Source organism: Leptodactylus fuscus, chromosome 2, assembly GCF_031893055.1.
Source record: "Leptodactylus fuscus isolate aLepFus1 chromosome 2, aLepFus1.hap2, whole genome shotgun sequence".
In the NCBI taxonomy this organism is placed as follows: Eukaryota; Metazoa; Chordata; class Amphibia; order Anura; family Leptodactylidae; genus Leptodactylus; species Leptodactylus fuscus.
The window spans coordinates 9,786,951-9,799,642 of NC_134266.1; the positions used below are offsets into that span (position 1 = coordinate 9,786,951).

At 50.7% G+C, this 12,692-nt stretch overlaps 1 protein-coding gene across 1 annotated transcript in view; it reads left to right on the forward strand.

Moving 5' to 3' along the window:
* Nucleotides 1–12,692, forward strand: part of SPAG17 (sperm associated antigen 17) — a 93,732-nt gene that overhangs the window by 55,989 nt on the left and 25,051 nt on the right. The window contains exons 18-38 of the mRNA XM_075263034.1: nucleotides 573–763; nucleotides 980–1,065; nucleotides 1,289–1,531; nucleotides 2,059–2,170; nucleotides 2,402–2,506; nucleotides 2,609–2,722; nucleotides 3,054–3,259; nucleotides 3,342–3,465; nucleotides 4,069–4,238; nucleotides 4,318–4,501; nucleotides 4,728–4,957; nucleotides 5,037–5,178; nucleotides 7,772–7,926; nucleotides 8,156–8,341; nucleotides 8,429–8,562; nucleotides 8,646–8,776; nucleotides 8,918–9,045; nucleotides 9,117–9,299; nucleotides 9,824–9,937; nucleotides 10,436–10,490; nucleotides 10,590–10,695. Coding sequence (XP_075119135.1) covers nucleotides 573–763; nucleotides 980–1,065; nucleotides 1,289–1,531; nucleotides 2,059–2,170; nucleotides 2,402–2,506; nucleotides 2,609–2,722; nucleotides 3,054–3,259; nucleotides 3,342–3,465; nucleotides 4,069–4,238; nucleotides 4,318–4,501; nucleotides 4,728–4,957; nucleotides 5,037–5,178; nucleotides 7,772–7,926; nucleotides 8,156–8,341; nucleotides 8,429–8,562; nucleotides 8,646–8,776; nucleotides 8,918–9,045; nucleotides 9,117–9,299; nucleotides 9,824–9,937; nucleotides 10,436–10,490; nucleotides 10,590–10,695 — 3,099 coding nt within the window. The remainder of the gene's footprint in view (nucleotides 1–572; nucleotides 764–979; nucleotides 1,066–1,288; nucleotides 1,532–2,058; nucleotides 2,171–2,401; nucleotides 2,507–2,608; nucleotides 2,723–3,053; nucleotides 3,260–3,341; nucleotides 3,466–4,068; nucleotides 4,239–4,317; nucleotides 4,502–4,727; nucleotides 4,958–5,036; nucleotides 5,179–7,771; nucleotides 7,927–8,155; nucleotides 8,342–8,428; nucleotides 8,563–8,645; nucleotides 8,777–8,917; nucleotides 9,046–9,116; nucleotides 9,300–9,823; nucleotides 9,938–10,435; nucleotides 10,491–10,589; nucleotides 10,696–12,692) is intronic.

Consider the following 12,692-nt stretch of genomic DNA (forward strand, 5'->3'; position numbering starts at 1 on the left):
ATCTTATACTATCTATTCCTCCCCCTGTCCTGGCTCCTGGTATATCTCTTTAACTCTGTCCTTTATCTCTGCCTATCAGTGTTTCACTGAGCATGTCCACCTGTAAGTTCTCCATACCATACATTCACCTACTGTGACCTGCCATGTCTTACACTAGTGACCATCATCCCTCTACTTCAGGGGTCCTCAAACTTTTTAAAGAGTGGGCCGGAGGCAGAGCAGGTCGCACAGACATTGGGAGCGGTGTCCTCCAATAGGTAAAGTGAAGTGCGCTCCATGTCCTGGCCCGAGCTCCCCAGGAGCTTCATTATAAATGCACGCCTGCCGGCGTTGTTGGCGGGGCCAGACAGAAGTGCTTGGCGGGCCGCATGTGGCCCGCGGGCTGCAGTTTGAGGACCCCTGCTCTACTTGTATCCATACCTTTCATATTTTCCATACAATCCATACCCTTTTCCTTTATAATATCCACACCTACTGTCTCCATACCCCCACCTGTCTGCTTCCCACCCTCATGCAGACCCCTTCATCTACCACCCAGCTACATTCATTGGGTATTTTCTCCGTCTTTGCAGAAATTACCTGGAGTTTGTGGCTGATTCAATTTCCCATTGGGTCCAAGAGGAAGAGTCCAAATATCAAGAGGAAAAAGCAGAAAGAGAACTGGAAGCTCTGAAACAAGCCCAGGACAATAACTCCGCCCCCACAGACCCCTCCCCCAATAAAAAGAAGACACGGAAATCCGTCTCCCCAAAAAAATCAAAAAGTGAGTCTAACCTGGGTGGTTTGGTCTTATGGCTGATGACTTATCCTAAAAATGGACCCTCGCAGATCAGCTCAATAATGGGGTTACAGCAGCTTTGCTTTGGGTGCAGTTCCAGATCGGCAGCACCTTCATTGTACTGGTCACCAGGATCAATAAATGATATCACTATTACATTTTCAAAATTAGTGCGAATGTTACCTGTCTCTTCCTCCTTAGGTCCCAAGGGTAGTGGATCCCGACCAGGAAGCCAGGGAGAAGAAGAGCCACCCAAAAACCCATTCATACGTGAGGACTCTTTGAAGGTGAGATAACTGGAGGTTTATCACCAGCACATCAATAACACTCAGTGCTGCAGAAATTTGGTGGGCCCTCGAGACCGGGGGAGGGACAACTGAGGTCAAATGTCATTGGCTGATTTAGTGTTTCTGCTGTTGAACATCCAATATTCACAATGTCCTCTGAGATATGTGATATTGGGAATCCAGCCACCTTAGAATTGGTCACTCAGTTTGGTGCCATCTACAGGCTTGGAAAGAAGAACAAGATCGTCTAAAGGAAGAGGAACGTCTTAAGCAGGAGAAGAAAAATGCAAAGAATGCAAAGTCTGGAAGTAAAAAGAGAGGCGGAAGCAAAGAGAGACCTTCCTCTGAACGTAAGAGATCTCCCAGTGCTCATAAGAAGAAGGACAAGGATAATGGACCGCAAGATCCAGAGTCTGCGACAGCTCCTCAAGATGTTCCAGAGGAACCTTCTAAGAAAGCCTTTAAAGTAAGTCTTGCCCTGACCTCCATTATGCCCTGTAGGAGGTATTTTATATCTTTGTTACACCCTGGGGTAGAGTGGTCACATCTTGGCCTCATCACATCCAATCTTGTCCTCTAGTGAGAGATTCTTTATCCTTGATACACCCTGGAGTAATAATCTTGCCATGTCTTGGGCTTGGCTCACTGAGGCTTCCCCTATCACATAGTGGAGTAGGGTATCATGTCTTGGCTATGTTCCTCCATTAGCATCACAAGGTTCTTCTATCCACATCACATCCTAGGATCGGGTTACCAGCCATGTCTTGGCCTTGTCTGGGTAAGGAATTCGCTATCCTTGTCACATACTAGAGAACAGTTACAATGCCTTGGCCTCTTCTTGGTGATGGTTTCTCAATTCTTGCCATATCTTGGGGTAGGGTTACCATGTGTTGGCCTCATTTTGGTCAGGGTTCCTCTTTTTTTCGTTGTTACCTTGTCCCATTCCTAAATCTTTCTGATCCCAGATACTGAATTTACTGATCTTTTGCTCAGTTCATAGGCTATGACATGGGAGACAAATTGATCCAGGTCTCTGGCGGCTGCCGCTTCCTCTACCCGACAGATGGCGGCCAGATTCAGGTGGAGCACACACATTTTGAGAAAGGTAAAAAAACCCCCATAGGACAAAGTGACGTAGAACGATGCAGATAGTACATGTCAGATTGGCGGCGCCGTCAGTGATCACGGGGACACATGGCCTGGGGCGTGCACGGACATTCTCTAGTGTTCTTTATCAGGATTGCTTACATCTTTTTGAGTCCAGCCTTCTGGACCACCATCAATGTTGACTTCACGATGGGCGATTTATTCACATATCCCTCTGTATTTCTGGCAGGATCCACCTACATAAAAGTAAAGATCCTGAAAGACGGCCATAACTTCCTGGTGCATCTTGTTAATCCAAGGAAAACACCCCCTGGTGGACAGGAGGACCAACAAGGTCATTGTAATGGTATAAAGTCTACAATAATAGAATATTATAATCTTATAGTGAACATGTTCCGGGTAAAATATGATGTTGATGTTCTAATCTCTTCCATAGAGAATCCGGTTCCCAAACTGAAAAGCATCAGCGAGTTTGGGTCATTTTCGGCCACTCTGCACAGTGGGATACGTCTGTCTCTGAGCCACTATGGCTCCTCCGGTTACGGCCCAGGTAAGGAAGGTTTCTCTGCCAGTCAGTGTGAACAAGCAGAGCTGTAGTGTAAAGCATGATGGAGCCACAGAGTACTGTATGTTGGTGCTATTAGTAATAGAATATAAGTGAGGAAGATTTAGGACAGCCGTAGACTCTCATAGACAATGCAGCTGAGCTGGAGTCAGGGATCGTGGTGGTCCTGATGGGGCAGAGCTTTCACAGTCGTCATCAGCAAGGTGAATTATCTAGAATTGTTGAGGTCACGGCTGGATGTCTATGTTAAGCTCGTCGTAGCTCATATAAAATTGTTGCAAGCTCCAGATACTGACTGAAGTTTCTCATGGCACAGAGGAGAAGGATCCAGAATTGGTGGCCATGTTGACATTCCCATCCGTCCACACCCCTAGCATTATCCCAGCACCACCTTCTCAGCCTCCTCCGTCTTCTCCTGGAAAAGTCCGCAAGTCTCCGCGAGGAAAATCCCCCAGAGCTGCCCGAGTGAAGACACCTCAGGCCTTGACAGCGGAGGAGACGCCGAGGACACCAGAGGTCAAGGTGAGGACTTATAAAGGTACTGACCTGTCCTTCTACGACATCTGGTCGCCTGGTGAGACTGACTCTACTGTGATATATGTAGGTAGAACCAGTGACTCCTCCAGTAACTCCAGCTACAAAACCACTACAAGTCCCAGCGTTTCAGGCCCTGAATGTCTCCTACCCAACTGGTCTTCTGCTGACATTCACAAAAGACAACTCAACAGGTGAGGAACCCCTAAAATAAGAACTACAATGCTGTAATAAGTCCCCCCACCTCCACACCGTACTGTGCTGTAATAACTCCTCCCACCTCCACACTGTACAGTGCTGTAATAGCTCCTCCCATCTCTGCAGTGTACAGTGCTGTAATAGCTCCTCCCATCTCCACGCTGTACAGTGCTGTAATAGCTCCTCCCATCTCTGCAGTGTACAGTGCTGTAATAGCTCCTCCCATCTCCACACTGTACAGTGCTGTAATAGCTCCCTCCATCTCTGCACTGTACAGTGCTGTAATAGCTCCTCCCATCTCCACACTGTACAGTGCTGTAATAGCTCCTCCCACCTCCACACTGTACATTGATGTAATAACTCCTCCCATCTCCACACTGTACAGTGCTGTAATAACTCCTCCCACCTCCACACTGTAAAGTGCTGTAATAACTCCTCCCACCTCTACACTGTACAGTGCTGTAATAGCTCCTCCCACCTCTGCACTGTACAATGCTGTAATAACTCCTCCCACCTCTACACTGTACAGTGCTGTAATAGCTCCTCCCACCTCTGCACTGTACAATGCTGTAATAACTCCTCCCACCTCCGCACTGCAGAGCGCTCTAATGATATCAATGAGAGATTACTCGTCCGGCAAGCTTACCCTATGAAGGTGAGGAACGCCCAATTATACAGTGACAGGGAGACGTCAGGGGGCTTGGAGACGTCTCGTGTCATCACAGCGGAGGGATCGGTCGTCAGGACTCTGCTGGACGGCTCCACACAGGTATGTAATAATCTCTAATAACCATCACATATCACTCAGCGCTGACTCCATATAACATGTCTGATGATTCCCGTCTCAGATTCTTCTACCTGATGGAACTGTAATCCAGAGTCCCGATTCAGGTCCAGTTATGGAGCCGCATCCCCCCACCTCATCACCAATAGAAGCCTCAGAGACCCCTGGCAGCGACTCGCAGCCAGCGCCCATAAATCCGGAGGACTCCAAAGAGCCAAAACAAGAGTCCACTCCTGAGGGCAGAAGAGGTAAGACCCCGATACTGGGTGCACAATACAAAGGGGGTAAGAATGGCCTTCAGGAAGTTCTCTTTCTGGTCCACAAGTTTTTGAATGTTCCCCACCTCAAGGTGCAGGAAGACTGATGGCGGGGGCAGCAGATCTGGAAGCCAATGGTGCCAACCCTGTACTCATTGCCCCTCCCCTATACCAGGGCGATGTGCTCGTGATGTAGTCAGACTAGTCTTATTTACAGGGAAAGCTGGACACAGAGCAGTGCCACCGCCGGCCAAGGCAGAGACCACCGACCCTCCTCCTCCTCCTCCCCTGGACTCTTTACCGACATCACCAAACACCCCCGTGATAAAGCCTGGCACCTGGATCACCACCACCCCCTCTGGGGAACGCATCGGGACGCAAGGATCCAAGAGACTGGAACTGAAGCCTCTGCTGGTGTCGGCCGCCACTGACCCCATAACCAAAGCAGTAAGTCACCCGTGTGGGATATGACCCTGGTGCATACACCCCAGGGTCACCACATATATATACTGTATATATATCCTAGGTAATGACCACTAGAGAAGATCAGGTGGTGACAGTCCGGCAGACGGATGGGACGGTGATCGCAGAACATGCAGATGGCACCAGGATCACCACCTTCTACCAAGACGTGGACATGCCGCTCCCCGGAGATCATGAGGAGACTGGTAATCCATTATTATGTGGATGTGGTGACCATGACCGGGTGTGAATATTAATGCAAAATTACACGTGTGGCTCTCTTATTACATGTATGATAGCAACTATTGTGTGACCAACTCCGACGGGCTGGGCTATGCAAAGTCCCACCAAAACAGCCGCAGCCATAGACGTCATTGTCGTTCACTACTATTACATGACTCAGGTGGGCTACAAATGACACGTGACCCAAGTCATGCAGCGGTCAGAGATCTGCGGCCTGACGTGTATCCTCGGGATTAGATTGACATTCTCAGGATGTGTCCACCGTATATAGAGCGACTCTCCGTAACATTCCTGGTGTCTCCTGGCATCTCGCATACTTTGGATACTTGCTGTGAGGCCGCTATCATCTGCCCCTCCCCCTCCGACCACCATAATTTGGAATTAATGAGTTTCATTGTTTTGATTGATCCTTCGCTCATTAGAGCCAAAACCCACAAACCACAATGAGAATAAAATCCGCGCAGTGCGCACAGTGACGGGGGGCGTCGGAGACGGGCGCTGTCAGGACGGCGTGATTACATGAGACAACAATGTGTGATGGGACGAGGCGCAGCCTAAATGGAGATCCCCCTGATATCCCCGCCAAGCCCCCCTCCCCCCTGGCTGCATTAATCTCCTTCTGTCCCATCATGCAGATCAATATTCCGTAGCGTGGCTGTATAAATATCAGAGTGACGCCGCCATCCATCATCCATCCCCGAAGTCCTCCGAGAGGCAAAATCCATCATAGACTTGGCTGCATCACCCCATCCCTCACACAGACCCCCCTCCCCAATAATCGCACATGGAAGGGCCTATACTGTAACCGCAGAGCAGCTGGCAGCAAATACACGTATGACCGCAGGTCCCGGGCCGATCCCGCTGCCTCACTACTGCGGCTTATGATCAGTCTGTTAGTTACTGATGGGTCACCGGTATCCGATTGGTGGGGTCTGAGGCCTGGACCCTGCACCGATGAGCTGTTCCAGCTGCCTCCAGTACTTGGATGCAGAAGGCGCCACCAACTGTATAGTGGCTCTGGCTGGGTACTGCAGCTCCAGCCCATTCACTTCATTCAGTATGAACATTGCTAGTTGTTAATCCTAGCAGGCTTCGGGCCTGTATGGTAATGTCCGAGACGTCATGTGGTGTGGGATATTACCATACAGGCCCAAAGCCTGTGCTAGCAGTAACAGGCTGTTACTACTAGCACAGGCTTCGGGCCTGTATGATGCTGCTAGCACAGGCTTTGGGCCTGTATGGTAATATCCCACACCACGTGACGTCTCGGACATTACCATACAGGCCCAAAGCCTGCTAGGATTAAAATCAGATCCCAGAGAGGTAAGTAACACTGTTTATTATGTTCCCACAACTCCCCTGGGGCTCCGATTATTATACTTGGGGTCTGAAAAGACCCCTGAGTGAATAATAATAGCGGTAGTGGGATTGCGGCCCGGGCCTGCTCACAGCTGCCCCCCGCGTCCTATAGCAGAAGGGGAATCGGGGGGGGGGGGGCGGCAATGAGCAGGCACGGGGAGGAAGGTAAATAGGCCACTACCTACTGGGGATACTTCAGCAGGTAGCGGCCTATTATAAAACAAAAGAAAAAAGGTATGTTACTTACTGACCTCACCGCTGCTCCTGCTGCCGCCGCTTCTTCTTTTCACCTGGCAATGAGACGTCTGCGTATCAGCACAGGAGGTGTGATGACACCACCTGCGCTGAGACGCAGATGTCTAAATCAGCGAAGGAGAGGGATGTTTTAAGTGCGGCCTCTCCTGCGCTAGTTTAGAAAAAAAAAAAGTAAAAAAAAAAAATCTAATTGCCGCAGCTGCCGCCCCATCCAGAGTGCCGCCTGAGGCCGCCACCTCACCTCGCCTCATTAGAGGTGCGGCTCTGGGAGGGGCCACTATGGGACATTATACTGTATGGAAGGGCCACTATGGGACATTATACTGTGTGGAGGGGCCACTATGGGACATTATACTGTGTGGAGGGGCCACTATGGGACATTATACTGTAGGGAGGGGACATTAGGGGCCACTGTGGGACATTATACTGTATGACTGTGTTTTTGCACAAACGCACACAATTTTCCGATAAAAAAGTAAATGTATTTTTTGCAAACTTATATGGTAGTGAAAGTACTGGTATTCTAGGACTATATACCGCTATAGCAGATACATAGTGTCTTACTGCCCTCCTGGTGCCCCTGGGCACATTCACTACTAATTGGGGGCACATGGATCTTCATTGCTTCTAACGGGAAAGTAGAGGGGTGTCCCGGGGAATAGCAATACCCACATGTGTCCAGAAGCATGTGGTGGCAGCACTTCTGTGTTATATGGTCTAGGACTTTAGTATCGGGGTCCTCGGCCCTCCAATTATTCTCGACACTCAAATTTTTTTTAGTTTGAATCATCCCGGTACACAGTACGGTAACCGAGCCCTGATATGGAGTATGAGTGGTGGATGTTGTGCTAGTGAGTGTTCCCTATCTGACCAGCGTTGTATGGAGATGCGTCTTGTAGACTCTACACATCTTATAGGACTCGCTCTTATATTTCTGCTCAGGAGAAATTCCTCAGAGCATCACAAAAAAAGTCAAGTTTATCCGGGTGGAGAAGTCGGACTTTGTCACTGTCGTTCTGAATTGTGAGGAGGACACGTGTTATGCGGTGTCTGGAGATGGCACTGAGGTCCTGGCCAGACCACAGGGGTCCTATCAGGTGAGTGTGGTATCTGGTGGGTCCATCCATGATCTCCGGCCTATTAAATCTCCTAATGATCAATTCTTCTTGAAGTAATCCAATCCCTGAGGTCTCCTCTGAAGTCTTCTTCAGTCCTAGGCGCATGATAGATCTGTCCACCCAATTGTATAGCTGTGGAGCTACATTTGGGTGAGGGCCACCTCAGGTCACTCACTAAATTCTTTTCTATATTGTTGCATGTGATGAGGTCTTCCCACCAAACTCTGGCTGTCTGACCATCAACCATGAAGGAAGAGCCATCTACTCGCCAAGGACAAACTCCAAGGTTGAGATGCCCATCAGGCAGGAGGATCTGCCCCCTGCAAGTTACATCATGTCCCACACCCAGAATGTCATCTCCGAGGTGCTGGACCCTGAGGGCAACCTCTTCCAGGTAATATCATCTTAGCAGTTGTCTCTTGAAGGGACCCCATTTTCCTGTCCAGGCGTATATACAGTATATGTAATGTGGTCCTTCAAGGTAATGTTGGATGGAAGCACCTCCGTGGTTATTGCCGGTGGAGATACATGTGAAGAAGAAGAGTCAGAGGAGGACAAAGTCCTGGCTGCTAAGGTGGATAAGTCTCCAGAGGTCTACGACTTACACGTTCCCCGGTATAGTAGCATCTCTCCATTGTCCCACCCTCCATGGTTATTATTGACTGTCTCTTATATGACATCCGGTGACCTCTTGGCAGGTTTTTCGTGGTTAATGCTGATGGATCTGGCAGCGAAATTCTGCGAAATCGAGAGGTGGAGGATTATCTGGCCACCTGTTACTGTGACCCAACAATAGCAGTCATTCGAGAGCCGACCCAGGAGTCACCATGTGAGAGGCGGTGGATGGTTATTAGTTGTATGAGGAAGGTGAACGTTGGGGTGATGACTTGCTGGTTGAGTGGTAGGGTCTTACATCAACAAGGAACTTGTTCTTATGGTAAGAAGCTACCATCTTCACTCCACTTCCTAGGTGTCCAGAGCATCACTGTCCTGCAGCCGTTCCCTGACACCTCTCCATGGACCATGAAGAAACATCTAAGCAACATTGTCCCCCCGAATCTCCTGTCCAGAGAATGGGCCACCTTCCCTTCCATAGAGGTGTGTATATCTTCATACATGATGTTCTCCAGAACCTGAATGGTTAATAACACTACCCCTGTTATTTTTAGAGGAAATCACCAGGACCTCCTCTAGGCATTGGCATCTGGAAAGGTCTCAGTATCGGGACAGAAAGACCCAAAAAGTCTCCGCCACCAGTCTTGAAATGCCCCAATGTGTTGAAGATTCGTCAGCTCCATCTGTATGAGCCCATTGGTCAGGAGAGGCGGGAGAAGCTTGAGCACTCACTGAAGGTAGTGTGAGAGTGAAGGGTGTGATCTGGGAAGACAAGTATATTCCAGCCAGGCACCTAAAGGGTGTATAGTAAAGACTCACACCAGGGAAGTCAGCTGACTAATCGAGGCCTGATAATAGTCTGAGTGTGAAGGCTAGCAGGGTGGCACCACACAGACAGAGCTGACCTGTCCAGACCGGACCTCCAAAGCAGGTACTGTGCCACCCGTTGTTGTTGCCAAGGTGGGAGACTGGTAGCCAGTCTCCTGTATAGTCAGGGGAAAGTTTCCTTACGTTTAAGTTAGTTTCTCAGCCGAGAAGGGTTTTGTTTTGTATATTCTGTGCCTCTGCAAAAACAGTGTATGCACTACATGTGAATAAAGCCTGAACTCGTGTGCAATCCAGTGTCTGTGTCCCTGCACTGCTACCGAGCATCTACCTGAGCGATTCTCCACAGTAGCTAGAACATGGGGGCAACTAGCAGGAGGCACCACAACTGCAGACTATTACCCCATAACCTTGTGTTACCCCTGCCTGACTACAGGACTACATCAACAGAGTGATCAAGAAGGAGGAGGACAGGCAAGAACTCAACATCAAAGATCCCAGAAGTGCAGAGGAGAAGGAAGACGCGGCCTACCTGCTCCAGCTGGTGCTGGTGAGCAAGTGCATGGATGATGGGTGTTGTAGTTGTCCAGTCTGGTGGATTGATAGAAGTGGAGTAAGTAGGAGCTTGTGCTACATGTGTCTGCAGGGACGCAGACTGGGGTGACCTGGATATTGGATGGTTCAAGAGGGTTTTTGGAGGATTGCTTTAAAGGAATACTCCAGGAATATGTAATGCAGAGCCTAAGTGGGTGGAGCATCACATGCAGACTCCACCCATCAGACACTAGACATAACACATTGCATCAGGTATGTCCAGAATGTTCCTTTAAGAATATGGGAAATAAAATAGAATATGAATAGAATAGAATATGGGAAATAAAATGTCCCCCATCGCTGGGAGCAAAGATCTAGAACCTGACCGACCTGACTATGTAAGGCCAGAGCTCTGCATACACAGCCCGTCCACTCCAGGGTGCTGGCTGTCACCTCATCAGGTTTTTGCGCATTTTTAGCTGTTGATGTTGATGATGTCATTCTTCCCCCACAGTCCCTGAGCGACATCCCAGAACCTCCCCGGACGCCCAAACTGGACCAGATACAAGGTAACAGAAGCTTATCTGTGTGAGGTCGAGATCTGAGTCCCCCCAATACCTGTAGCTGACATTATGTGCACTTGTCTTATTTCTGCTTCCACTTCCCAGGAACCGATATCACTAGTGTGTACGAGAACGCCGTCTGCCCAACACCTCCCCCTCCCCCACCAGTGGCCAAACCGCAGAGAAGTGTCCAAGACTGGGAGCAGCTCAGGTAATGAAGAAGACCTTATAGATGAGACGCCCCCAAGCACCTTTGCTTTGCGCGATCCTGTAGTTTATATTAAGGAGTTGCCCTCTGAAGGCTTAGAGAGTATCTTGTGAAGGAGCAGAGAGCGTCTGTAGGCGGTGAAGGAGCAGAGAGCGTCTGTAGACACTGAAGTAGCAGAGAGCGTCTGTAGGCGGTGAAGCAGCAGAGTGTGTCTGTAGGCGGTGACGGAGCAGAGAGCGTCTGTAGGCAGTGACAGAGCAGAGAGCGTCTGTAGGCAGTGGAGGAGCAGAGAGCGTCTGTAGGCGGTGAAGGAGCAGAGAGCGTCTGTAGGCGGTGAAGAAGCAGAGAGCGTCTGTAGGCGGTGGAGGAGCAGAGAGCGTCTGTAGGCAGTGGAGGAGCAGAGAGCGTCTGTAGGCAGTGAAGGAGCAGAGAGCGTCTGTAGGCGGTGGAGGAGCAGAGAGCGTCTGTAGGCAGTGAAGGAGCAGAGAGCGTCTGTAGGCGGTGAAGGAGCAGAGAGCGTCTGTAGGCAGTGGAGGAGCAGAGAGCGTCTGTAGGCAGTGACGGAGCAGAGAGTGTCTGTAGGCAGTGGAGGAACAGAGAGCATCTGTAGGCAGTGAAGGAGCAGAGAGCGTCTGTAGGCGGTGAAGGAGCAGAGAGCGTCTGTAGGCAGTGACAGAGCAGAGAGCGTCTGTAGGCAGTGGAGGAGCAGAGAGCGTCTGTAGGCAGTGAAGGAGCAGAGAGCATCTGTAGGCAGTGAAGGAGCAGAGAGCATCTGTAGGCGGTGAAGGAGCAGAGAGCGTCTGTAGGCAGTGACAGAGCAGAGAGCGTCTGTAGGCAGTGGAGGAGCAGAGAGCGTCTGTAGGCAGTGAAGGAGCAGAGAGCGTCTGTAGGCGGTGAAGGAGCAGAGAGCGTCTGTAGGCGGTGGAGGAGCAGAGAGCGTCTGTAGGCGGTGGAGGAGCAGAGAGCGTCTGTAGGCAGTGACGGAGCAGAGAGTGTCTGTAGGCAGTGGAGGAACAGAGAGCATCTGTAGGCGGTGAAGGAGCAGAGAGCGTCTGTAGGCGGTGAAGGAGCAGAGAGCGTCTGTAGGCAGTGACAGAGCAGAGAGCGTCTGTAGGCAGTGGAGGAGCAGAGAGCGTCTGTAGGCAGTGAAGGAGCAGAGAGCATCTGTAGGCAGTGAAGGAGCAGAGAGCGTCTGTAGGCGGTGAAGGAGCAGAGAGCGTCTGTAGGCAGTGACAGAGCAGAGAGCGTCTGTAGGCAGTGGAGGAGCAGAGAGCGTCTGTAGGCAGTGAAGGAGCAGAGAGCGTCTGTAGGCGGTGAAGGAGCAGAGAGCGTCTGTAGGCGGTGGAGGAGCAGAGAGCGTCTGTAGGCAGTGACGGAGCAGAGAGTGTCTGTATGCAGTGGAGGCACAGAGAGCATCTGTAGGCAGTGACGGAGCAGAGAGTGTCTGTAGGCGGTGGAGGAGCAGAGAGCGTCTCTAGGCAGTGGAGGAGCAGAGAGCGTCTGTAGGTGGAGGAGCAGAGAGCGTCTGTAGGCAGTGGAGGAGCAGAGAGCGTCTGTAGGCGGTGAAGGAACAGAGAGCGTCTGTAGGCGGTGAAGGAGCAGAGAGTGTCTGTAGACACTGAAGGAGCAGAGAGCGTCTGTAGGCAGTGACGGAGCAGAGAGCGTCTGTAGGCGGTGAAGGAGCAGAGAGCGTCTGTAGGCAGTGGAGGAACAGAGAGCATCTGTATGCGGTGAAGGAGCAGAGAGTGTCTGTAGACACTGAAGGAGCAGAGAGCGTCTGTAGGCGGTGAAGAAGCAGAGAGCGTCTGTAGGCGGTGAAGGAGCAGAGAGCGTCTGTAGGCGGTGAAGGAGCAGAGAGCGTCTGTAGGCAGTGACAGAGCAGAGAGCGTCTGTAGGCAGTGGAGGAGCAGAGAGCGTCTGTAGGCAGTGAAGGAGCAGAGAGCGTCTGTAGGCAGTGAAGGAGCAGAGAGCGTCTGTAGGCGGTGAAGGAGCAGAGAGCG